The following is a 27,238-nucleotide window of genomic DNA, read 5'->3' on the forward strand; positions in this document are numbered from 1 at the left end:
TGAGGGATGTCTAAAAAGCATGATCTGTTTGTTATTTTGAGCAAAACACATCACAGAGGTTTTTTATATATCTGACACCCATAAATATGCCTAAAAATAGCATGATAGGAGATATTCAATGACATCAGCAAGGTAAAGATATTTTAAAACAGCTCTGTTGCAAATCAGACGTTGTTAGTGTTCATTAGAAGAAGCAATAAGGATATGCATTTGTTTTATCCATAAAAGCCAATGTTTCAACACTGTTGTTGTTAATAAAATGGTGTGTGTGTGTGTGTGTGTCAACATTGAGCAGTGTGCTGCGACCGCTACGACTCCACACCTGCTCCACACAGAGGCCCTGTCTCAGGTCGACTATTTTCATTTCCTCGGTCCTCGGTCTCACCGGAAGTTGATTTGTCTGCGCCATCTTGAGTACCGTCCCATGGCTCTTATTTCTGCTGGAGGAGCGAGGAGCGATAATCGAGGAACCACCAGTCCATCCTCCGATTAAATCCTCAGATACTCGCCCCGCCCCCTTACTGTGTATCGCTCACTGATTGGACGATGCAGTGCATGCACTGATCTCATGCTTCTTGTTCTTGACATGAGAGCAGTACCCCAGCGGAGTGAAGAAAATAAATGAAACTCACGAGAGTAACTCCTCAGTTTAAAATGTGTTTTGTTTCAATCCATGTATCATTTAGTTACAAATATGTGATATATCTGAACAACAAAGTGCTCAAAAATCATTGTATTCATTTATTGGAAACATGTTGATGACCGCTTTTTTCGTTTTATATTTTCATTTACTGTCATTTCCATTCAGTCAGTCATTAAGTGCTATTAAAATGTTAATGTGCTATCCACACAAACAAAGTGTGCAATCCAATGAATGTTAATCTAACTGGGTTTTGATAGATAATATATATATTTTTCTTCTCTCAATTATTTTATTTCTATTGTGCACTCTAATCAATATTAATCAAACTATTGTTCGTTTATACATTTTAAGAATGGCGTTTATCTTTTTTGAGAATGAGTTCTTATTTGATTTTATTTATTGGGGTCTACAACAGATGATACACATGTTTGTGTCAGTAAATGTGTGGCAGGGGTGTTTGTGAAAATAACGGGGACAGAGCTGCTGTCAGACGAACAGCTGTGCGGCGTAATCACAAACGGACGTCGCTTCACGTGACGCTCCGGAGGAAAGGACGTCCCATTGCTCTTAAAATTCATTTCCCTGCTTCTCGTGGTTTCCTTGCGTCCCTCGATGCTTCCCTGGAGGGAGGGACTAAACACAGGGAAACGACGCAAGTGAGGGAAGCAAGGATTTAATTTAACCGACCTGAGACGGGGCCAGAGTGAAGTGGTACTTTACGACAGGGCCCGTAAAGGAGCTGGTTTCCCTGAGCGATGGTTCCATACATCTTTTATACACACAGACACTCACTACCAGCTGGATGTTGCCTGCACCTTTTATTGACACAAAACTGTTAGAAATACAAGATAAAGGATGATGTAATTGTGAATACATTTGGAAAACAACGAACAGGGTATACAATTTCCCAAAAGTGCTGTATAAACCTAAGGAAATAAACCAGTAAACACAAGACATTTACTAAAATACTTCAAGTTTTAGCCACTAACATGAAAGATATGTTGTGCTTATTTAGAGGAATGTAAGCTATACCTTTATCTCTTTTTAGACGTTTTTATGCATACCCTTCATTATATTCTGTCTAAACACACTTTTCTTCCCTCCTTGTACTCCTTGGTGGCGTGGCGTCTGCTCCAGAACCAGCTGCCCCTCAGTGTGGACCTGCCCGCAGTGGGCTCTGTCCTGCCTGTGCCTGGCCCTGCAGCAGCCCTGAGTCTGGAACAAACTCTCAACCGCGGAGTACGCCACGCACACTTGCTCCCTCATCTACTTCCTACGCCTTACCATCATTGCAGGTGAGGGGGGTTTCAAGAAAATGTTCAAGTCAAATGTCCCTTGTAGCGGACTGACATAAGTGGGGTGCCAGTCAGGTCGGGGACTGATCATTTTAATAGTCAGCGTCTGGTCAAACTATACAAATATACATGCGTATACATATGACATGAACCCTTTAAAAAATGCTATATTTCACACAAACCTAGTTAATTTCCAGACTCATAAAGAACTCATAAACCACTTCTCTTTAAATTCAACACAACATTTATATAAAATGATATGATAATCCCTAGTGTGTGAATGTGTAAATGAATTCAGGTTTCCCAACAGTAACAGTAAAGAGTCTAATCACGAACAAAAAACAATGATTCACATTTCTTTCAGTTCAACCCAAAGCATCTTCATTCAGACATGTGTGTGTTTCTAAAATAGAGAAACAGACATCAGCATTAAGTAACATTAAATCTACAACTCTCTATAATTAAAAGTACAATTACTTATACACACACAAAAGGTTACCACACAATTATAAACTTACTTTTAAACTGATAAAAAGCTGGTAAACCTATAATTTAACTGTACAAATTACTAATAGAAAACTACCAAACACATTACTTGTTGTCAAGGATGCCCACAAAATAAAACTTAATTGAGAAGCTGAACTGCCACCTGAGGGGGAACTACGAAGCCAGATTAGTGGTTATAGCGAGGTGTGTGGAGCGTAAAGGCAGAGTTTTCGGTTAAGGTGGCTAATACAAATCGGATTATGAAATCGATTATTCTATTGGTATGTGTCTCAGACTAAATTAAATCCATTCATTTCATTATACTTTGATTTAATTTGGACAAAATGTAATAGTTTTTCTCCGTATCCTAATCTAACGGGGAAAGGGGTCGACCTAAATGCAGTTTAAAAAAAATAAATAAAAAATAGAATAATCAAGTCAGGAAACTTATTTTGTGATTTAAGCTATCCTCTGCATAGCAGTGGAATGCAATGGTGTGCTTTCCAAGTATGTACTGTAGCAAGTAAAGGGAGAATAACAGGGGGCCTAAAACTGAGCCCTGTGGGAACCCACACTGGAGTGGAGAAGAGTATATTGTGCTCCTCCAGTAGGCAACAATAGTTATGTTATGTATAATTATTTTTGATGTTCTACTAATTAAATCTTCTATATTTATTTCTTCATACTGTCAGAAAATGGCAAAACCATAACCTTAACCCTCATTTATCCTTTACGATACAATCTCACCTTTATTTTTTAAATAGAATTGTGTTTAAATATTTTAGTAGCTCTGAGAGCTTTTGACCATATCACTTGGTCCTCATCGACAGATTGATTTTGCTTAGTTCTCATTGGACCACACTTGTTCAAACCTCGAAGACTTTGATCCTCAATTATAAATCATGATTTTGTTTGTTCACTTTATGTTTTGATGTTCAAACAATACAAAGAACAATGGTGTTACGTCCTCTTTTTCCCCGGTAAAAAAACATAAGCCTCAAACTAACTAAAATAATGGCACTAATATAAGAATCCCATTTCTTAGTACGAAACAGCAATACAATACCTATAACAATATACAGTATATGTATACTTATAAATAACAATAAATAGGACCAGAAGTATTTCTCTTCTATAAGTTCACCACACATCACACAAGCTTTTTTAAAAGTTGAAGTCAATATATTTACTGAGAAATAAACCAAAAACATTTTAAAACAATAGAATAAATGAAGACCAGGCAATTGGGTGGTTCAGTTGCTGTCACAGCGGACACAGGAGAAGAGAGCGTTTCTGATGCTCTTCAAGAATCTCCTGACTCTGCTTTTTCTTTCGCCGCTGGTCACTTTGATAACCCCTGAACAACCACAAAGAAGTTAGTGCGATCAAAACACACATGAGACTGTGAGGGCTTTAGACATGTGACTTACCAGGTTCCATGTGAGCAGCTTCGTCTTCAAGCTTAAAATAAACTGTTTCTGGATGAGCAGAGACTATTTGCTCGGGAAGAGTCACAGCCTTGAACGCAACACTTTGGACGTTCTTTGATAGCTGCAGAGTGACACTTGTTTCAGAGTCTCTGCTATCAAAGATTACGTTTTCAATGCTTTGGAAGCTCTTAGTCAGTGAAGGCTGTGGTGTGAGACTCTGTTGACATGAGAGAGGCTGAGCAATCACGGTTTCAATGCTTTGGCTGACTTCAGGGTCTTGCTCCACAGCGAAGAACGGATGCTCCAGGACTGCGAGGGGAATAATCCGTCCGCACTTGTCCGGCACTAGCATCTTTTTCAAGAGGTCCACAAAGTTCAGCAACTCCTCTCTCTTGGCAATGTGTCTGTAAGGTATTACCTGCAAGAAATTGAAGGTAAAACATGTCTAAGTAATCCTTTTGAAACACAGCAATGCAGTCAATAAATACAGTGGGGCAAAAACGAATTTAGTCAGCCACCAATTGTGCAAGTTCTCCCACTTAAAAAGATGCGAGAGGCCTGTAATTGTCACCCTAGGTATACCTCAACTATGAGAGACAAAATGAGAAAAAGAAATCCAGAAAATCACTGTCTGATTTTTAAAGAATTTATTTGCAAATTATGGTGTAAAATAAGTATTTGGTCACCTACAAACAAACAAGATTTCTGGCTCTCACAGAACTGTAACTTCTTCTTTAAGAGCCTCCTCTGTCCTCCACTTGTTAACTGTATTAATGGCACCTGTTTGAACTCGTTATCAGTATAAAAGACATCTGTCCACAACCTCAAACAGTCACACTCCAAACTCCACTATGGCCAAGACCAAAGAGCTGTCAAAGGACACCAGAAACAAAATTGTAGACCTGCACCAGGCTGGGAAAACTGAATCTGCAATAGGTAAGCAGCTTGGTGTGAAGAAATCAACTGTGGGCGCAATTATTAGAAAATGGAAGACATACAAGACCACTGATAATCTCCCTCGATCTGGGGCTCCACGCAAGATCTCACCCGTGGGGTCAAAATGATCACAAGAACGGTGAGCAAAAATCCCAGAACCACACGGGGGGACCTAATCAATGACCTGCAGAGAGCTGGGACCAAAGTAACAAAGGCTACCATCAGTAACAAACTACGCCACCAGGGACTCAAATCCTGCAGTGCCAGACGTGTCCCCCTGCTTAAGCCAGTACATGTCCAGGCCCGTCTGAAGTTTGCTTGAGAGCATTTAGATGATCCAGAAGAGGATTGGGAGAATGTCATATGGTCAGATGAAACCAAAATAGAACTTTTTGGTAAAAACTCAACTAAACGTGTTTGGAGGAGAAAGAATGATGATTTGCATCCAAAGAACACCATACCTACTGTGAAACATGGGGGTGGAAACATCATGCTTTGGGGCTGTTTCTCTGCAAAGGGACCAGGACGACTGATCCGTGTAAAGGAAAGAATGAATGGGGCCATGTATCGTGAGATTTTGAGTGACAACCTCCTTCCATCAGCAAGGGCATTGAAGATGAAACGTGGCTGGGTCTTTCAGCATGACAATGATCCCAAACACACCGCCCGGGCAACGAAGGAGTTGCTTCGTAAGAAGCATTTCAAGGTCCTGGAGTGGCCTAGCCAGTCTCCAGATCTCAACCCCATAGAAAATCTTTGGAGGGAGTTGAAAGTCCGTGTTGCCCAGCAACAGCCCCAAAACATCACTGCTCTAGAGGAGATCTGCATGGAGGAATGGGCCAAAATACCAGCAACAGTGTGTGAAAACCTTTTGAAGACTTACAGAAAACGTTTGACCTCTGTCATTGCCAACAAAGGGTATATAACAAAGTATTGAGATTAACTTTTGTTATTGACCAAATACTTATTTTCCACCTTAATTTGCAAATAAATTCTTTAAAAATCTCACAATGTGATTTTCTGGATTTTCTTTTTTTCTCATTTTGTCTCTCATAGTTGAGGTATACATAGGATGAAAATTACAGGCCTCTCTCATCTTTTTAAGTGGGAGAACTTGCACAATTGGTGGCTGACTAAATACTTTTTTGCCCCACTGTACATTGTAGAAATACTTGTAATGACATTATTATCTAAAAAAAGACAACCTACCTCAACCAGGTCATCAAGAGACCTCAGGTGGAAACATTGGTTTCCTCTGAAGTGATGCCCAGTCTGTAATGCAAACTTCCATGGAGTCTACAGAGAGACAACCTTTTGGTTACTTGTTTATCCTGAGAGACGGACGGACGGACACACACACCTACCTTAAGTGTCCAGATTTGCTGGTTGTAGCTCCCCTCGATGTTAAAGTAGAAGCTGCTTTTTTGTCCACAGTTCAATAGAACATCTGGAGGCTGACCCACCAAGTCCACAATTTTTTTCAGTGTGTCATATTCGTGGTCCGCGGGGAACAGTCCAAAGCCTGCTGCTATTTCCGCAATCACAGCACCGAGAGACCACATGTCAATCTGTTCACTGAAGTCCATGCCCAGGAGGACCTCTGGTGCCCTGAAAGGAGAGGAAAACTTATTTTTAAGCTCACTTTTGTTTATTTTCCTTTACAGAAACAGACTTTTAATGTTTGCATCAAAGCCGCAGCCTCTGTGCCACATGTTTTATTATTCCTACCTGTACCACAGACTCTGAACAGTGGTCCCTGGAACGGCCTCGGACACGTGGCGAGCCAGGCCGAAGTCAATGAGTTTGACCTGAAGCGGATGCTGCCAGCGGTTCACCACCATAATATTCTCAGGCTTTATATCAGCGTGGATTATTTCCAGGGCCTCAAGGTGGAGCAGTGCTGTTGTCAGCTGAAGAAACACAAAGATTGAGATGCTTTAGGATCACAACAATGTACATTTTTAGGTCTGATTTCTCATTAAATCTCAAGTAATTAAATGATGCTCCTAAAGAAAGGAATGATTCCACATACTTGATGTAAAACTGGATGGATCTCAGCTATGGGCAGAGCGTTGTGTTTCCTCTGCAGCATGTACTCATAGAGACTCAGGTCCAGCAGCTCAAACTCCAAACAAATTAACTTTTCATGGTAGAACGAGCCATACCATTTCACCAGACTGCATTTATCGGAATCGAGAGTCTGCAGCTTCTGGAGAATTTTAATCTGTGGAAGAAATACAAAATGTGATTATTGCCATTTTTTTTTCACCTTCAATACGAGGTTGTAGGTTTCTAATTTCAAAATATCTCATAATGCAGCTTCAGATTTTATAATAAGAGTTTGTAACCTACCTCTTCCATAGCTCGCTCAGAGAAAAGGGGCCTATCCTTGGATATTTTAACGGCCTTCTTTGTGTTGGTTACATTGTCCATACACATGGCCACCTTACCAAAGCTGCCCTCCCCGAGAAAGGCCTGCACCTCGTAGCCGGAGGACAGCAGGGTCCCCTCGTGGATCGGGAAATCGTCTGTGGAGGAGAGTATGGACACAAAATGAAGTTACATTTCACAGTCCACAGAACAGCACATCACATTCAGTCAGTGCTGTCACTGATTTCTAATGCAAGATCAAATATCCTATTTGTTCTTTCTTTTGTGCCTGCACATATAAACGTGTTCAAGAAACAACGCCCTCAACATAGGTTTTGTCAATTCCAGATGTATAGTACATGTTTCTGGAAAAATTGAAAAAACTATTCATGTAATGGCTGAGAAATAAATAGGCAAAATACAAATACTGAAAAACATTGCTTATGAGAAATGTTAGGATATTTCTGTAGTGGTTGAGAAATGAACTAGTCAAAGTATTAAACATTACGTAATTACATTATTAAACTTGTTTGAGCACACTGTTCCCCCTAAATAAAGTACACATTTTGTACTATCAGGAAATACAATTGCTACGGATATTATTGCAGCATTTTATCTACAGAGATATACCCAATTACAAGATTTAAGATTCAAAAAATGATATTTCTAACATGTTACATGTTACTATCATTAGTTTATTTAAATGAGAAACATGTATTTGATCACTTAGTACTAAGCCTGTTCCTTATTTTGTAACCACAAACTAAAACAACTGTGTATTTATACATAAACTTAAGTCTGTTTTTCCGGACTTGACTTTACTGACTGTTGTTTACTACTCTCTGCTTACCTGTGACTGACATGTCACTTATTGTCTCTGATAGTTCTGAATCAAATCGTACTTGTGTTGAAAAGGCGGTGAGGAGCAACAGATGTGTGTGTGTGTGTCTCAATTTCAGGTGAATAACTGAACAGTTGGCCTGGAAGCCGGTCCATATGTTTCTAAAACCTTCCAGTGTTCCATTCTGGAGTTCCATCCACTCTGATGGAACATTCCAAAATGGAAGGCATGCAATTGAGGAAACATGTAAAATGTATTTTAAGAAAACATGGAAGTCACATAAATGTAAGTCCTTTAATGGGCTGAGATGTTAAAAAGTGAAAAGAGAAGCTTTTTTACACACTCTGATCTACATGTGAATACAAATCACAGATCCATTTAGATTTTTTCGTCATTTTGTCAATAAAACTGCTAGTTGAGTGCATGCATGAGCATCAACCTACTAACAGCAGCAGAAACCAGTCAGCTGCAGGCTGTTTATAAGAGCCACTCAGTAGGTCACTACTGCTATAGTGGTGATACAGAATATGCATGACCATATGATATATACAATTCTCAGCATCTTATTTATTTAGAAAAGTTGGCTTTAATTAACTTTAATTTTTAGGAAGCTATATTTTAAGCACATGGCAGGTTATAAATTGTTTAACCTGCATCTTTTGAAAAATGTGGTTAAAATCCAGAAGTACTGTAGCATTACTACAGTGTAAAAATACTCAGTTGCAAGTGAAAGTCCTACATTTAAAATTTTACTTTAGAAAAAGTATAAGCATTAAAAAATACTTTAAGTACCAAAGGTCCTCATTATGCAAAATGCCTATTTTAAACACCAGATATTGTTTTATTATTTATTCAAATGATTGATCAATTCACGTGTTCATCACTTCAGCGTTGCTCTTGGTAAAGGTGGGGTTTATTTTAGTTACTTTTTACACTTATGGGTAGCTTAAACTAGAATATTATATTATGTGTGTTGATTTATATTTGTTATTAATAACCCAGATCTGCAAAGTTTCTAACTAAATATATAAAATAAATGTAGTGGAGTCAATGGTACAATGTTGGCTAACAAACTAGTTGAGTAAAAGTACAAAGAGCACAATGTGAAAATACTCAAAAAGAAATTGAGGTTGTTGTACTTTACTTAAGTAAAGTACTTGAAAGTAATACATTATGTTGTCGACAAGGGCTGTCAGATTTAAATACTTTAAATGTATGGTTAAAGATTTCACAGCCTCCCACAAATATTCTTCATATCCTTAAACGTGCTGCTTATTAGTGAATCTGATATGTCTACAGAACCCCATCAATCCTATAACTCAATCGAGTGGTGCAGGAATGAGTCTTAAATCCAGGAATTAGTTTTATCATTTGAGGCAAAGTTTTTCTTTGGAAACTTATTTTTACTTTTTCTTTAAAAACATAGCAACTTTGAAATACATTCAGTATCAAAAACATAATTCAGGAGTGTTTATGTTGTCCATTTATTTATTTGTATTTTCTTTAATACATGAAATTAAGTGCTGGAAAAAGAAACTGACAGAAAAACAACTCAATAACTGATCAGGAGGAAGACATTTCTTAATCAATTCTGCTTAAATCCACTAAAACGCAATCAATGTCTTATTGAATGCTTTGGGAAATGACTTACAACTCAATGACATTTAAAATAAACGCATGCACATAGAAGCCCAGTTGGAATGACAATTAGAAATCATTGGCCCTGAAGAGATAAACAATTTCATTTACATGAACATGAACATGCTGAGACCACAGGATAGGGCATTTGCCTCCATAAACACCTTTTCCTGGCCTGGCCTGTCCTCATCTCAGTGCCGCCGTCAGACCCGTGTGCTTCAAGCCTTCTCCACCCATCGTCTCCCTTTTTGTTTTCCAAGCAGTGCCAAGCCAGAATCTTAATGAGAGCGGTTTCAGCTCGCACACACTCCATCCCAGCCGGAAAGGAGCAACTTGGCTCTCCACCTGATTTTTGGCAGTCTGTCTGCCTCATCCAGCGTGGCCAGAAGGCCGGACCCAGATCCACCCATTGGTAAGTTAATCCACAAGTGGCAGAGCGCACCAACCAGTCTCTAACTGAGCTGGCAACATGCTTTGGGAGAGAACCAAGGTCCAGATCTGCTGCATACTTCACCAGCTTCTGCCGACTGTTTGCTGCAGCCTCGCTCAGCTCTGGAGAAGCACCCGGGTTCAACTTCTTCCTGGTAGTAGTGGGGAATTCCCCAGGAAGTGAGAAATTGCCCAAAAGCTGACTCCTAGATGCTTCAGACGGCTGCTCTATGGACATCCAAATCAGGTCAAAGGAGGATCCCAGAAGACGCAGGAGGCGAGAAGGCCGGAGATGTCTGGGTCTGGGCATGTGGTGGTAGTCTTCAGCGTTTGTCAGCAGGGTGTACGGGCGGATCGGCTGCGAGTAGGACTGCAGACGTTCTCTCAGATTAAGAAATGGAGCATCCCAAATTGTGTCCTCCTTGATTTTAACAACAGTCAAATTCTGGTTTTGTGTTGAAACGTTAGAAGCTCCATGTAGAAGGACAGAAATCCAGCAGAAACAGACTCCACAGTCGAACAGCTCAGGCATGGTTATTAAGGTTCGGATGGGACAACAAACTGATGAGAAATTGCTCCTAGTTCTCCTTACTACCCGTTTAGTTATGGGTGCTTCAGGGACTCTGTGTACCTACACCAGAAAATCCTTGAGCTTGAGAACAATAACATGGTGAAATCAGTGTATCATACCACAAAGGGCAGACATAATATTGAGTATGGCCAAAGCACAGCTAAGCTCCTGCTTCTTCTTCTTCTTCACGGCTCTGATGTTTTGGCTTGTTTCAAAGCAAACAAATCCGAGAAGCTATAGATTAGTCTAACAATTTACCAGAATTCATTACCAGATGTCACAGATATTTCTATGAGATATAAAAATAGGTCCACATATTTCACAGCTAGCATCAAACAAGAAAGAAGAGTAATCATTTGACCTTGATTTGGCAGAGCAAGACAAACAACAGCTCTCTCACGCAAAGACTTGATGAGTTATGCAGACAAGCTTCAGGGTAAATTCCCTTCATGGAAGCTTGGATAATGACATATCACTCAGGGTTTTTAAAGAAAGAGGACAGATGCTAAAGGTTAGTAGGACAATAACCCCATTTATTCTCATCTAAGGAAAATCAGCTGTCAAAGGCACGTCATGGCGTAATATCAAATACATTCAACATATACTGTAAACACTTCTAATTTAAGTTTTCTTTACATCAACATCACAATAATACACCTTATAAATACAGTTGCATATAGTTACATTAAGACGCAAACAGCAGGCATGAACTAAGAAATATTGCATTTTTAGTTGATTAGGCGTCAGGTCTGAAATATGTGTGTGTGCGCGCTTTTTTAAGAAAACCAGACTTAACGCAGCATGTGTGTGATTATATTTCAATAAAATGTTGCGTTTAGGTTGACCTTCACATCCACCCGTCTCTTTTTTTGTCCTCGCACTCAAAGTGAGAAAAGCTGGTCTGATTTTTCCTGTTGCCGGGCAGATTGTGGAGGAGGTCTCGATGTGGAGGCGGGTACGCTGCGAATCGTCGGGGCGCTGTGGTCTGATTCCTTGGCTCGATCTTCCAGGAACTTATCAAACTCTGGTAAGGACAGTTAAGTTAAGGGTAAGTTTGTGCACGTTCAATTAAGCAAGAATTATTATACATAATTTTTACACTAAAATTCAAAACATACCTTCACTGGACACCCCCTCGCTAACTGAAGAGTGTTCTTCCTGCATTACAAACACAATAAAACATTAAGAGTAAAGATCATATATATATATATATATATATATATATATATATATATATATATACAGTGAGGCAAAAAAGTATTTAGTCAGCCACCAATTGTGCAAGTTCTCCCACTTAAAAAGATGAGAGGCCTGTAATTTTCATCCTATGTATGCCTCAACTATGAGAGACAGAATGAGAAAAAAAAATCCAGAAAATCACTCTCTGATTTTTAAAGATTATTTGCAAATTATGGTGGAAAATAAGTATTTGGTCACCTACAAACAAACAAGATTTCTGGCTCTCACAGACCTGTAACTTCTTCTTTAAGAGCCTCCTCTGTCCTCCACTTGTTAACTGTATTAATGGCACCTGTTTGAACTCGTTATCAGTATAAAAGACACCTGTCCACAACCTCAAACAGTCACACTCCAAACTCCACTATGGCCAAGAAAGAGCTGTCAAAGGACACCAGAAAGAAAATTGTAGACCTGCACCAGGCTGGGAAGACTGAATCTGCAATAGGTAAGCAGCTTGGTGTGAAGAAATCAACTGTGTGAGCAATTATTAGAAAATGGAAGACATACAAGACCACTGATAATCTCCCTCGATCTGGGGCTCCACGCAAGATCTCACCCCGTGGGGTCAAAATGATCACAAGAACGGTGAGCAAAAATCCCAGAACCACACGGGGGGACCTAGTCGATGACCTGCAGAGAGCTGGGACCAAAGTAACAAAGGCTACCATCGGTAACACACTACGCCGCCAGGGACTCAAATCCTGCAGTGCCAGACGTGTCCCCCTGCTTAAGCCAGTACATGTCCAGGCCCGTCTGAAGTTTGCTAGAGAGCATTTAGATGATCCAGAAGAGGATTGGGAGAATGTCATATGGTCAGATGAAACCAACATTTTGGTAAAAACTCAACTAGACGTGTTTGGAGGAGAAAGAATGCTGAGTTGCATCCAAAGAACACCATACCTACTGTGAAAGATGGGGGTGGAAACATCATGCTTTGGGGCTGTTTTTCTGCAAAGGGACCAGGACGACTGATCCGTGTAAAGGAAAGAATGAATGGGGCCATGTATCGTGAGATTTTGAGTGACAACCTCCTTCCATCAGCAAGGGCATTGAAGATGAAACGTGGCTGGGTCTTTCAGCATGACAATGATCCCAAACACACCGCCCGGGCAACGAAGGAGTGGCTTTGTAAGAAGCATTTCAAGGTCCTGGAGTGGCCTAGCCAGTTTCCAGATTGAGACCCCATAGAAAATCTTTGGAGGGAGTTGAAAGTCTGTGTTGCCCAGCGACAGCCCCAAAACATCACTGCTCTAGAGGAGATCTGCATGGAGGAATGGGCCAAAATACCAGCAACAGTGTGTGAAAACCTTGTGAAGACTTACAGAAAACGTTTGACCTCTGTCATTGCCAACAAAGGGTATATAACCAAGTATTGAGATGAACTTTTGTTATTGACCAAATACTTATTTTCCACCATAATTTGCAAATAAATTCTTTAAAAATCTCACAATGTGATTTTCTGGAATTTTTTTTTACTCATTTTGTCTCTCATAGTTGAGGTATACCTAGGATGAAAATTACAGGCCTCTCATCTTTTTAAGTGGGAGAACTTGCACAATTGGTGGCTGACTAAATACTTTTTTGCCTCACTGTATATATATATACCACATCACATTGACCCTCAATTACCATGTGTTCTTTAGTAAAGTCGAGAACAGATTAAAAATGTGATTTGGCTAAATTATATTTGTACCAGTGTTGCTCTAATTCCTGGTACATTAAAGTGTGTGCCTGTTGATCCTCATTGAAAAAAGCTAACTAAGTTGAGAGAATTTGGACAATAATTCCCAAATGAAAGCCTGAAGAAAGTTGAACAACGGAATCCAAATGTTAAAATAGTGAAAATAAATTAATAAATTCACAATTATATTATCATTTGTAAATCTTTTGTTACACAACAGTAGAAGTGAATACGTATATCTTAGTCCTGTTTGTGAACCAACCACTCTCTTGCAAAAGGCTTTAATCTAACTCTAAATGTGTTTTTTTCTTTTTTTTAAATATATATTTGTCTTGTTTTATTTATACTGTATGCAAAAACATGGGTTTGTATTTTTCTAAAGTACATGTATTGACAAACTCGGTCAATTCCTAAACATTTTTTTTAAAAGTACTAACGAGACAAAGAAAAAATCCCAAATAAAGCAGGAATATCTTCTGACATTCTTCTGACTGTGACATGTTTCCTCTTACCATATCATTAGATCTGTCAACATCGCTCTGCATGGAGTTTTTTGCTGGCACCACCTACAAGGAAAATAATCAAGAGAGGGATAAAGTGACACTGTTTTAGCCATATCTACACAATTAGCAATATACTTTTATTTCAATTGAGATATTTTGTTCAGATCCATGTCTGTGTAGCTTGGTATATATACACACCCCTCCTGTAACCTGCAACCTGGTGTCCAGAGCTCCAGCGAGGCCCTCCACAGCACCTGGGTCCTCATACCTGACACTGGGAAGAGGATGTGTTGTAATGCAGGCTGTCGAGTGGAGCAGTGATGATGTGTTTTTGTGGGCCAACCCGGAGGCTAGCATCGCAACGGCTCTATCTCAATAATATTTGTGGCAAACACACGTTTTGTTCGGCAGGATGATCTCTACATATTTAATGAATTATTAAGGGTTGAAAAGTAAAAAGCTAACATTAGGCTAGTGTTCGGTGTTATGACGTTTAGTAGTCTCATTCAGCCACTTGTTGGCAACCATGTGGAGATTATCCTGCTAAACATAATCGGTGTGTATAATTAACGCTTGTTTTAGAGCCTTTTTTATAGTGTTGTTGAGGGAGCCCTTGAGAAGCTTGATTCCAGTTTGGCGTACAAATAGTCCTGTCAACTCACAACAACTCATATTGATAGATAGCCCTACGTAAGTAATAGGGAGAATGTGTATTGATTTGTTTTGTGGTGAACCGTCCTTTTTAAAGTCACAACAAGTGAAAAGGCACTTGATTCCGTAGTTTTAGTCACGGTTGCACGCAAATAAAAATCTGTAGTGAGAGCAAGTGTACTCTGTCGTCAGAGAGCTCCACTCACCTTTTCCTCTGGTCAGCCAGGGAGCTTCCTCTTGTATGTGCAAACATGTCAAACTCCTCCTCCTCTTCTACAACACACATGGATAAATCATTAGGTCACAAAAAAACAAACAATGTTGTCCATCTTGGTAACTAAACATTTAAAATAATAAAACCAAAACATTTGTGAAATACTTATGTTTGCTTTTTTTTTATCAAAATGTCATTGTTTGTTATTCATGGTAAGAGCATTAGTCCATCATAATTCTGATAATGAATCAGAAATCCTTTATTGGTCCCACAGCCAGAGCGTTGATATCAGTAAGTTACAGCAAAGAACACAATACAGATTTAAAAAACAAACAAACATATATTATAAATAAAACGGGCACATAAAATACAAATCAAAATAGTACATAAAACAAGTAGCAGCATAATACAATTAAAGAAGCAAAGGTTTTTAAATAAGTATAAAAGTATTCAAGCAGCAGCCAGTAGTAAGAATATTAAATTGTAAAAAGTAATAATTTATTGCATATAATTGGTGTTGGAGAACATGATGTGTCCATAGACATAGTATCCTGCAACCTTTCAGAACATCATATTCTCCAGCAGCGTATCTTTTCATGTTGTCATTTTCATAAGTAATCCTGTTTTCTAACAGAAATATGCCAACCCAAGAAGGATGACCTGATCCATACCAGAGCATATGTATGCCATTTGGGTTACAAAAGAGGGCACATGTGAATTTTACTCACTTTGGTTGGCTGATTGATGTTGATTGTCAGGAGCGCTGTCTGCTGATTGGCTGGTTGTTGTGATGACATCAGGTTGGCTGAGAGAGGGGGATTCAGGGCTGAGGTCCAGGAGGTTAGTGGTGGTGCTAGAGCTCTGCTACGAGAGAGGATACGACTTAGTGTGTGTATTGTTATAGAGGCAAACAAAAGAGGAGGAGTGAGACATCTTCTTACCTGTGGGGTATTTGACACTTGAACCTTGTTCAGTCTGTCAAACCTAACAATACAAATAGAAAATAATTACAATCCAGTGAATATAAATTAAAGGTCCCATGTCATGGCCATTTCCACTGATCGTAATTCCATTGTTGAGGTCTACTAGAATAGATGTATATTGTGCAATTTTTCAAACTCACATTGGTTTCTCATACAGCATCTCTGTAAACTACGTGTATTCACTGAATTTCACTCTCTGCCTTTAACGGCTCGTTGTAGCTCCAGTAGCTCCAGCCCCCACCCTCCCTGTGAGCACAGTGTGCTCTAATTGGTCGGGACGTTGTGAATCGCGCTAAGCTCCGTGGAGGTGTTGTTCCCTTGTTTTGCGATACACAGCAAAACACAGTCAAACTCACCCTGAGCACACACAAAGTCACAGCCGAAGTAAAAACAATAAGTGTGGCTTGATATTGAGTAAGAAAAAGGTTGATAAACACTGAGAATTGGTCTGCAGAGAGAATTTCGCCACAATCCCAACTGTCTGTTATCAACCTGCAGCCAGGGAGGAGAGATCAGCAGAGCTGCCTGCACTAGTGTGTGTGTGAGGAAGTCTGTGGATTGGTCAATTTGGACCAATCAGCGGGGGCTTAACGTAACGGCTCCGCGGATGTAACGTAACGGCTCCACGGATTGGTCCATTTCGTTCTGGGTACGGTTGACATCATGCGTACCCGGAAGAATCAATGGACAATGACGTATCTCCAACGAGGCGTTTTGGGGAGGTATTTTCTGTGTTAGAGTTTTACTCGCTACAAGGTGTACTTTGAGGGTTTGTGACTCTGCAGACCGTTTACATGCATACAAACCTTCATAACACAGAAGGGGACGGGTAATAACCAGAAAAGCATGACATGGGACCTTTAAGTACAGAAGCCCTCAGAAAACATTTCTGGTGATTTTGATTTTCTTATTTTGATTTAAATTGATTCTCTGCTTGATTTTCAGACTTGAGAATGCTGAAAGAAAAGGTTTTGCTTGAAGCAATTTAAAGGTGGGGTAGGTAAGTTTGAGAAACCGGCTCAAGATACATTTTTTGTTATATTCCATGGCATGCTCTTAACATCCCAATGCCAATGAATATCTTAAGTGCTTTGACAAAAAATCCATAAAAAAGTCATCTGTGGAAGCCGTAGTACTGTAAAAAACACGACCAATAATTTTAGCCGGCGCGGCTAAAATAACTGGATGGCCTACCTGCCTGTAAGCCTTCCATCTGTGCACAAACTTATCTCATGCCCTCATTGGTCATGTGCCCGTTTGTGTGTGTTGGAGGAGGGGCTCTGTAAGGAACTGGCAGATTTTCTCCGTTTGTGTATTTTCAAATTCTAGCGCACTCGAGCTGGTTTCTCCCAAATGACCTACCCCACCTTTAAGTTCTTTAAAAAAAAATGTTTTAATATCTTGTTATTCTCCTCTACCCACAAGAGCCTAAGATTTACCAGCATTCAGGGTTTACTTCAGCCTTGTTTATAACAAAAAATTGTTTAAAAAAATAAAAAAACTCCTGTGGATCCTGAGAAAAAGAAATCGCCTGCTAAAATGCAAGGAACTTAGAAAGACTATCCTGTCAAAATCTGTTCCTATTAAGTGATTAACACAGAGAGAGACATCTTCCAAATGGATCACCAACTTTTTGTTTCCTCATCGTGTTGTAATTGATCTTTAATACATCCTTAAAACATATAAATATAATCCAAGGCTAACACAAACCTCTCGTAGCGGATGAAGGCGTTGTTGAGGTCATCGTTGATCACTAGCAGCTCTCCAATGAACCCTTCATCCAGCAGCTGGGGGATGAGCTCCACCACTCGACTCTGCATGTTCTTACACACCGAGTACAGCTGCTGCTCAGGGGGAGGGGAGGGGGGATCATACAATGATTCAACTACTTTTACAAGTATCACTAGGTAACTACATTTCACACACACACACACACACACACACACACACACACACACACACACACACACACACACACACACACACACACACACACACACACACACACACACACACACACACACACACACACACACACACACACACACACACACACCTGTAGCAGCTCTCTGTCATCTTGCTTGCACTGCCCAGGCGAGATCTCATTCAGCATCTCTGACATCACAGTGAGGTTCCCCTTCACCAGCGCCAGCTCACTTCGTAGCTTCTGTTCCTGGATTACAATATATACAAATAATAAACATCAGTCAAAAGCCACAACACTGTTACATTTATTCTATTGTAATTGTGTTTCTGCTTAAATATGAAGAAGGCTGTATTACTCATAGATCTTCTATAATGCATGGAAATGCTAGTTATATTTTCACATGACAAAAGCACAGGTTAAGTTAACATCATTAACAATGGCCCTGCTCTACGGAGTCACAGTAGTGCCATACGTCAAGAGATATATATATACATATATAAAGATGAACACATCAGTAAGAAGATGTAGAACTATAAAGAGCTATAAATAAAATAATATAAAGGTGGAAATATAAAGATATATTCAGATATAAAATAATAATAAGCATTTTCCTTCATTTATTGGTTTATTTCTGCATATGTATTTGTTTGTATACATTTCAAATATATATATTTAATGATTTCCTTTTGGCATTTTTATCTTCCATTTATTCATTATTTGTAATCTTTTTCAGGTTGCTTTTTTTCCTCCACATTCTGACCAAGTGTTCAAAGTACTTGCGGGACACATATCGTGATGTTTCTTCCCCCGATACAAGTGAAAGTATGCTGAATATAAGCATTAAGCACAACATATCATACCTACAAAGATATATCAGTGATTACAAAAACTACTAAATGACCTTTTTTCTTTTATGCATACAGAAAAGTTGAACATAAAGAATGGAGCAAACATAGATGTAATAAGAGGAGAATTGACAATAGTGCCTCCAAATGAATCATTAACTTCTTTATCATAAAGCAGGGATAACTGCACTGTACAAAGGGAACCAAGGTTTCAAAATAGAATTGCCCCTTGGACCTTTTCAGGATTTTCGCAACACTAAATCACATTGCATCTTCCAAGGATTTTAGACACTGAAAATAAATCGATTCTTCAATGTCAAAGTGAAAGCAAATTAATCTGGATCAGATATCCCTTCATTGAATGAGTCTGTCATCAATCAGTCATTGTGTTATTAGCCGCGTTCACACCGGAGTACTTTTCCCCGTAATTTTCCCCTTTAGTTCCGTTAGTACCCCTAACTGGTACTGGTACGGTAACTGCACGGTCAAGGACAATAAATCACTGCAGAGGGTGGTGAAGATCGCACAACGAAACATCCTCAGAGAATCTTCCCACCCCAACCATACACTGTTTATCCCCCTACGTGGCACCCGCTCTGGGACACGCTACCGCAGCATCCCGGGTAGAACAAACAGGACTACGCACAGCTTCTTCCCTTCAGCAGTCAGACTGCTGACAATGAACCCCACGCTGTCCCATACTGCCTAGTTTTTGTCGTGTGCTGTGCTGAAGCACAATTCTGTATTCACTGTATTTATTATTATCTGTGTATTTATTCTTATTTATACATTTCCCATCTATTTACCTTTATTTTCGTATCATTTATTTTTTACATACTTCTGATAATTGTGTATATAACTGACTGTTTTGCACTCTGGTTAGACCCTCCTTAATTTCGTTACACTGTGCTTGCATTTTTGTAATGACAATAAAGTAATCTAATCTAATCTAATCTAATGTTGCATTCACACCAAAAAGAGTACTTAGTACCAGGAACCTTTACCCCCATTTTTAGTGCCTGCTACAGAGGTGGTACTATCCTGGCGGGAAAAAGTACCCCAGTTCTGATTGGCTGGGCGAATTGCAAACCACGCCCCGTAAAACTCTGAAAGGTTTTTTGAAGCCGCCATTGTATTTGTGGAATTAGCATTATTAGCATCAGCATTAGTCAGCGGCTCATTTGCGTAATCTTCCCTCAGAGAAAAGTACTCCGGTGTGAACGCTATTGGTACTTAGTGCCCTGGGGTAATAAGTGCCGGCACTAAGTACTGCAAAGTACGCGGTGTGAACGCGGCTATTGACCTGTTCCATGCAAACATTGACTGACAGGGTTTTTAAATGTAGTTGTACCTGTTGTGCAGAGAGGGAGCCCGGCTCCTCACCCCTCTGGTCCGGGGGGGAAGTAATCTGAGGGGGGACACTGGAAGCTGTCTGTGGTTCGGACTGAGATGTGGGAACGGCAGCGGGGGCTGTTTCAGGAGTCTCATTTTCTGGGGTACTCTGAAGATAAAGAACCAGTGTAAAGACAGATATCTGTATATTTATTGTGGGTGTTATTTTCACTTTGCCGACCGTCTCACCCTATTGGGAGTATGTATGGGGGACAGAGCATCCAGATCTGTCATGGGGAACTCCAGACCGCGCCTTCTCAGGTCGTCATATACGTACACCACCCCCGCCAGGGAGGGAGAGCTTCGAAACGCATCCGCCCACGACTGAAGAGGGGAGGAAAAACATGAAGAAAGAATGAAAATGTCTGACTGTTGAATCACTGTTCAAAAACACCGTATACTGGCCAAAACAAAGACTATATGGGAAAAGAAGAATAAAAGGACAGAAATGGAATGCTCCTTCAGTATTAACAAGCCCGACTGTATCTAATGTTATCATTCCTGCCGGTCTGTGATTACACAACACAACTGGCCTTGGCGAAGTAAAATAGGAAAGTGTGAAGGTAGTTAAATCACAAAAAACAATAAAAAGATAAAACTATAAGTCTGTAGCCATAATATAGTCAGCGTGTGGGGTTTCAACACATACCACTGAAATATCTCACAGTACAAGTGAGGACAAACATCTTAAAAACGCAAAAGAAAAAATATTTCCAACTAAATAAAATGCTATTGCAGACAAAAGCTAAAATGGTTTGCTGATTTACTAATGTTCTATGATATGAATAGCTTTGAGTTTAGAACAACTGGTCAGACAAAACAGTTATTTTAAGAAAGTGTATTAGGGCCATTGAAGGTAAAAAATGCTACCTGACAAATGACAAAGCTGGGGGAAGTAGATATTATTATTTCTATAACTCCTCGTCCACACAGCAGCTTTGAAAAAATCTTGAAAATCTTGGAGGTGGGTGTGTCTGAAAGCTTGGGGATTTTTTGCGAGCAACGCGACCAACAACCAATCACATGAATCTCCCGCCCCGACATACAAAGCAATAGCAATGTTAAAACGAAGTAAACTGGACATAAACTCCCCAAACAGGCAAAAACCTACCACTTACCTACCACCACTACAACCACTACCACTGTCTCTGCCACCTCCCTCCATGCCTGGTTCCTCCGGTTTGTATCCCGGTAAATAGTTCTGGTCGTAAAGAACCGGGTGATTTGCTACCGTAATTTCTCGTTTGGAATATGAGGAAAAGAACTGCGGTCTGGCTCTCCCAGCTTGGACGCGGTTTGATTGGCTAGCGCTTGTACTGTCAGATTTGCATAAACGGGATTTGATTGGCTGACGCTTCCACCTCAGCTTCAAAAGTTGAACATTGCTCCACTTTTGAATCCTGAAAATCCTGGAAATCCTGGAAATCTTCGCTTTGCTTCCCCACAATGCATTTCGGCGAAAAGCGAGGCAAAGTGACGTCACTCCCATTCAAAGTCAATGGGCAGAGAAGCGTTGGAAGATTTTTTTAAAGCTGCTGTGTTTTTAAAGAGATTTAAGTTCTAATTTAGAAGAAGAAACTCACACATTTACGAACCCTCACCCCCCTTTTTTCAAAGGAACACATTGCTTTACTTGTTCTAATCTGATCACACCATAGACGCCAGCGGTAAACAGGGAATTCCTCATGCAACCGTTAATGAGGAGGTGAAACAGTACTGAACATGATATTGCAATAATACATTTTGCAAGACTTTTTATTCTCAGAATATTGATTTTCTTCTCACAACAACAAAGTACCTGTTTCTCCTTCCATTTACCCCTACAATTTCAGAGAATATAAAAAAATGGTTTTGTATTTTTTTCGTTATATTGCCATTTTATAGACAACAAATAGATGTCAATATATAATCAATATGGGAAATAATCATCAGTTACAGCTCTTGTGCAGACAGTTTATATCCTCTTTCCCTCTATAGAAGCATCTGCATACATACCTGTATGAGGCTCAGCACACGGTCATGCAGGGCAATGGGGGGGTTATATTTGGGCAGAATGGATCGCACCAAAACTCCTTCAATAAACTCCTGTGACGACACAAGAATGTGGAAGCGCTGGCCGCAGTTCTTCACACAGGCCTCGAGAACCTGCAGTGATACAGTTCACAAAATGAAAAAAAAGTCCAGTCCAAAATGAAGCGTTTTCTCACGTTGCCTCAATGTGTACACTAAGACTTCAATATTGATTTAGCAACTTCTTTAAGCAGACACACTTCCTTCTTTTATAATCCTTTCACATTATTTTTGTTTAAAATGATACTCTCGCAACCTATAATCCTTATGAACAAATGATTGCACATGTACATGGAATCCCCTACAGATACTCACAGTGAGGGCCAACATGATCTCTCTGAAATTCTTGTTTCCTACGATTCTCTTCTTGATAGCTTTGACTGCATCTTTGGGCCTGAGAAAAACAACATCAGATATTTATAGATAAGAAAATAAATAAATAAGTCGAAGCAAGTTGCTATTGCAGAAGAAAACTGTGTATTAAGTTGTTTGTGACTCATCTCTATAAGAAGAGAGGGCTGGAAATAAAGTCACTTGAATCGTTTTTATATATACGTCAGCAACAAAACCATAGGAAGTGAAACAGTGATATTCAAAACGAGGACACCTACATACAGTAGAGAAAGGTCGGGCAATATGCACCACATAATGAAACCATGTGACTTGTGTGAGCACCCTACCCCTCGTCCGTCTCGTTGATGATGTCACAGATCTCCATGTTGATCCCCCAGTCCTCCGACTGCAGACAGACGCTGGTCGCTCGCTCTGTCAACACACAGGGAATAGGCATTAGTACAGTCATATTGTTAAAGGATTAGAAAAATATCATAATAATCAGAAGACTTTCCTCTGATATTAAGATGTTTGCCAGAACATAAGAAGTCACACAGGTCATTACAATCGGTTCTGTATGTATTTCAGATATCAGCCTGGGGGAAATGTTTCAATTGGTGTGAAAAGTTGTTGCTTTATTAGCATGGAAGAAAAACAACATCAACAAATCAAAATGTCATACAATATTTAAGATATGCTGCCTTTAATTGTTACATTCATACAGGAAAGAAGATCACCATATGATCATCTCTATGTCTACCTCTTAAAGTAAGGAGTCGAAAGAGGAGCTCTGAAAGCCTTAGTGAGATAAAATGCAGATCTTTCTTAAATCGAAAATGAAATCTATGTGACTACACACACGACAATAAACATTACAATCTTAAAAAACATCCACACTCAAATCAACTGGAACTTTTTGGTGTGTTTTTGGCACTACAAGCTGTAAACAAAATCAATCTTTTAAAGTTGTTGAGTTAACATTTTAGAAAACACTTTCCTGTTGAATCATCCAACAGATATGGAGTGCAGTCCTTAACTCCTTTTTTGGAGTTGTTTTTCTAGCGATCAAACCAATGTTAATACAATACTCAAGGATCAAGGTTTAAGATGTTTTATTCTCATTCTACAACACAGCGTTGCACAACCAAATGTAGCCCTTTAATGAAGTTCAGGGTGGTCCAAAACCCCACAAATAAACTGTTTAGCTGTTAAATGCTTTATCATGTTGATTTGTATATTTGCCGTCTGTATGTGTCTGCCGTTTGTTGCTGAGCAGCTACAACTTTAAAGCTTTTTCGCTCCAAACAGCAGCCTGCTGTGGTGAAAAACAAGGCTCTGGAAGCAGTGCGTGTGAACCAAAATTGTAAAGTTTTGCACCAGAAAAAACAAATAATGAGCTGAAAGATGCTAAAACGGTGTGTAGAGCTAAAGGGAACTGAAGAGTCTGGTGATAATTCTCTTTCTGTCATCACAACAAGAGAAACCTTTCATATTACACATAGTTGTTGGATCCATTATTCATAGGCTACAAAGCAGGCTGTTGTAAGGAAATCATCATGTCCTCTGACGTTATAGAGCTCACTCCAGAGCCACATAAGACATTACACAACAGTTTTCTGAGGAAGGCTGAGTAACACTGTGTGTAACCACAATCTTCAAGTGTAAAATGGCAATTTAATCAAATCAGCTTTTGGGAACTGTGTTGACATTTTGTTTTTACCGACAGTATGATCAAACAAGCCACATTTCCTCATATAACAATTCTTAGTAATTGGTGAAAATATTTGTCATCAGCTATCCAACAGGCACTTTAAACCATTATGAGCATAGGCAAACAAAGAAAATATATCTCATGAGAAGACAGCAAAGGTTATTGTGTTTTTTTTAAAATTGTAACTCTATAGATCAGCTACGTTTTTTAGCTTTCATATTATTTCCGTCCATACTATTTGGCAATCAAAGCCGGCTTTCTTTGCACTCCTCCACCCCTCACTTGTTCCTCATAAGTCTCTAAATCTCCTTCATTCCTTTCCACCAACACCCCCCTATATTTCCAAACCCTCACTGCCTTTCTCAATCCCTTTCTCAATCCCATTCTACTCCCTCCCTCCTCTCTCCTTCCTCGCTCGCTCCACTTCATGTGACTGTCAGCTGCTTCTGTTCTCATCCGCCTCAGAAGTAGCTGGAGCCTCTCTGACATTCATGTTTGGGGAAAGTGAGTGGATTAGATAAGAGGAAGAGAGGCTTGAGATGGGTGTGTAAGCTTTTCTGACCACTCATAACTGTCTTGATTACTCATCTCTGCAGGCTGTTTGTGGATGTGTTGGCTTTACATTTTCAAGCAAAACAAGCAACATGTTGCATTAAAAGATGTGTAACATGACATAATACGCTTGCTGAGAGTATAAGTGAAACTTGTACACAAGGTGTGAAACTGTATTTTTGTAGAACACATCAGGGATTGAGGAAGTGAGAGAAAACACATTTGGTGTCATTGATTCGCTAAATGTGTTGTCACTTAACTTCAGCAACAAATCATATGAAAGATCGAGGCAAGTAAGTACCGCCTCTGACGCGTCATTGGCTTTAAAGACATCGATTGATGTTTCTGTCAAATTCGGACTTCATTTTGAACATTTTATAAAAGTAAACAAGCATTAAAAGTGTTATAAAGTTGTTTTCCATGCCTATGAGCGTGGCAAATCTAACTGGTTGTATACATTAAATAATCCAAAATTGAATGCAAAGGTGAACAACTCCTAGCATAAAGTTCAAAAGCAGCAGCTACTTACCGATTCTCTGACCAACAGGCGTCGAAAAGGGGTTTCCTATGAAAAACTCAATTTTCTCCCCGAGTGAAAACATCTTTGGAACAATGAGCAGCGACCACTCCACCAAAGTGAAAGTTATTCAGCAGTTACTGAGCTCAAACTGCTGTGTTTCCTTTGCTTCCAGAGTCGGCTGCTGCTTCAGAGGCGTACGGGCTCTCTGAGTGGTCACGTGAAAACACACACACACACACACACACACACACACACACACACACACACACACACACACACACACACACACACACGCACACACACACGCACACACACACGCACACGCACACGCACACGCACACACACACGCACGGTCAGGAAGCAGCAGACAACAACACAGAACACAGCCGCTGATTTCATCACATTATTGACAATGGACGTAACTTAATTATATTAAAAATAAAGACGCTTTATTTGCAGTTACAAGTCACTACAGTATAAAATGCAACACAGCAGCCTGTGATATAGCTGTTTGATATCAGTGCAAGTAGCCCTTTTCAACCTGTCAGTATTGGTAGAACTAAAGGAGTGTCCAAGTATTATACACAAGTATTACAAATAATACATTTTAGAATAACTAAAATAATCGACATACTGTTAATGCAGACACATTACATCTTTACTATTGGGAGTGGTGGAATACTTTTGAGATATTTTACATTATTTATAGTATTAAAATATACTAAATACTAAAGTCGTGCATACAAAATGTAGTGTGAGCCTACCTTTCCAAAACCAACATCTGAGACCATAAGTCAACTAGAAACTGTTATGTCAGCAGCACCACCTATACTATGTACAGTGAAAGACCTGAATGAACATTTGATTCAGATTTTTTTTGACAGTAGTTTATTTTATTGTCTAGTTTAAAAAAAAATCTTGCATCATATATTGAACAGGTGCTTACAGAAAAAAAGTTATTGTATGTCACAAACTACTGACTTATGGTTTGTGACTCCTATTGACTGAGCAGTTTGTTTCTCTAATGTACTCCACACATACTGGCCTATACAATGTTTAGGTTCATCTGGTCTGGTGTATCTGAGTCTACAAGGACATGCCAAGAAGAAACAGTTTCTAATCATTACTTGTGATAAAAAACAGAGCTGTTTATCTGCAACAATATTCTGCAAGTGATTGTTCAAGGAAACAGGACTCACATCAACATTTATTATAATTTTTTGGGGAAAATGTTATGCCTTTAGCTATATGAAGACAATAGAGAGGTGACAGGAAAGAGAGGACAGAAGGATGGAGATTGACATGAAACAAACCATGTGTGTGTTTTAAAGTTATACAAGTAAAAGTGCTTAATTTTCTTTTTAAATGGACACTGCATGTAGATGGTTTATCTAATTATGTATGGTATTATATGATGACTTTAAATGTTGTAAGTCATGCATGCAATAATGTGTGTGTAGCATTTTAAATGCACTATAACAGTATACTGATTTTGGTAATAATAGAACATGCTTTAGCCTATTTTTAAAGTAGGCCTACTTTAATTCTTAACAATACTAGAATATATCTTAGTAACTCTCCACACTGAACCATTTTTTCCCCTCCAGTGTGGTTATGCCACTGATAGCACAACACTGAATTTGATATATTTTTTATTATTTGTGCAGAAAACCAAGAAAGTAGCATGTTTTTGCGCAATAAGGGAAACATGGGAAAATTGATAAATCTGTTTAAAAATGTGTAAAACTTCAATTGTTAAACCAGAAATTAACATTAAAAGCCTTATACACTAGAATTCCTGATTTTTTTTTCTGTCATGGCTATTGGATAAAAAATAAAATAGCATCACTTTCTGCGAACCTGCATTTTAGCAAGTTATTATTAGGAACATGTGAGAAACAAAAACAGCAAAAAAATCACACCCTTGCTAAATACATTCTATGCGTTCACGCAGTGCTAAAACATTAAAAGCCAAATA

General features: G+C 39.3%; 3 protein-coding genes and 1 long non-coding RNA gene across 5 annotated transcripts; 1 reads left to right on the plus strand and 3 right to left on the minus strand.

The window, feature by feature from the left end:
- The first annotated feature begins 1,570 nt into the window (after positions 1–1,570).
- On the plus strand, positions 1,571–6,660 carry LOC307021458. The gene is made up of 3 exons (XR_013803154.1): positions 1,571–1,664; positions 1,781–1,938; positions 6,530–6,660. It is a non-coding gene; the product is annotated as an uncharacterized lncRNA (long non-coding RNA).
- On the minus strand, positions 1,932–8,421 carry LOC307021440 (homeodomain-interacting protein kinase 1-like). Its single transcript, XM_079653565.1, has 6 exons — positions 6,823–8,421; positions 6,519–6,700; positions 6,155–6,398; positions 6,000–6,086; positions 3,855–4,272; positions 1,932–3,781 (listed from the first exon to the last, which is right to left on the minus strand). Exons 1-6 carry the CDS (start codon positions 6,880–6,882, stop codon positions 3,678–3,680), a joined length of 1,095 nt encoding a protein of 364 aa, XP_079509691.1. The 5' UTR covers positions 6,883–8,421; the 3' UTR covers positions 1,932–3,677.
- A 1,048-nt stretch (positions 8,422–9,469) lies between these two features.
- On the minus strand, positions 9,470–11,013 carry LOC307027991 (noggin-2-like). The gene has a single exon (XM_079662684.1). The coding sequence runs from the start codon at positions 10,598–10,600 to the stop codon at positions 9,743–9,745; it is 858 nt and encodes a 285-aa protein (XP_079518810.1). The 5' UTR covers positions 10,601–11,013; the 3' UTR covers positions 9,470–9,742.
- Positions 11,014–11,145: 132 nt separating this feature from the next.
- LOC307027973 (target of Myb1 membrane trafficking protein) lies at positions 11,146–25,481 on the minus strand. 2 transcript variants are annotated; one of them, XM_079662666.1, is made up of 15 exons: positions 25,270–25,481; positions 22,825–22,909; positions 22,460–22,538; positions 22,070–22,219; positions 20,264–20,398; positions 20,034–20,183; positions 17,967–18,083; positions 17,621–17,754; positions 15,869–15,911; positions 15,656–15,788; positions 14,920–14,986; positions 14,261–14,336; positions 14,072–14,125; positions 11,758–11,797; positions 11,146–11,663 (listed from the first exon to the last, which is right to left on the minus strand). In XM_079662666.1, exons 1-15 carry the CDS (start codon positions 25,340–25,342, stop codon positions 11,521–11,523), a joined length of 1,479 nt encoding a protein of 492 aa, XP_079518792.1. In that variant the 5' UTR covers positions 25,343–25,481; the 3' UTR covers positions 11,146–11,520. The 2 variants fall into 2 exon arrangements, with proteins under 2 accessions (XP_079518792.1, XP_079518791.1); XM_079662665.1 differs by having other exon boundaries at positions 15,656–15,791.
- Between the last annotated feature and the right edge of the window lie 1,757 nt (positions 25,482–27,238).

Source organism: Notothenia rossii (genome assembly GCF_949606895.1).
Source record: "Notothenia rossii genome assembly, chromosome: 1".
NCBI lineage: Eukaryota > Metazoa > Chordata > Actinopteri > Perciformes > Nototheniidae > Notothenia > Notothenia rossii.

Bases quoted from the DNA above. Each gene is read 5' to 3' on its own strand.
- LOC307021440 (XM_079653565.1), bottom strand. From the start codon at position 6,882: ATGCTGCAGAGGAAACACAACGCTCTGCCCATAGCTGAGATCCATCCA. The intron at 4,273-5,999 runs GTAGGTTGTCTT...AATTTCTTGCAG, and splicing joins CTCTTGATGACCTGGTTGAG to GTAATACCTTACAGACACAT. The intron at 3,782-3,854 runs GTAAGTCACATG...GTGGTTGTTCAG, and splicing joins AGCTGCTCACATGGAACCTG to GGGTTATCAAAGTGACCAGC.
- LOC307027991 (XM_079662684.1), bottom strand. From the start codon at position 10,600: ATGCCTGAGCTGTTCGACTGTGGAGTCTGTTTCTGCTGGATTTCTGTC.
- LOC307027973 (XM_079662665.1), bottom strand. From the start codon at position 25,342: ATGTTTTCACTCGGGGAGAAAATTGAGTTTTTCATAGGAAACCCCTTT. The intron at 18,084-20,033 runs GTACAACTACAT...ATTGTAATCCAG, and splicing joins GCTCCCTCTCTGCACAACAG to GAACAGAAGCTACGAAGTGA. The intron at 14,126-14,260 runs GTGTGTATATAT...TTTTCCTTGTAG, and splicing joins GGTTGCAGGTTACAGGAGGG to GTGGTGCCAGCAAAAAACTC.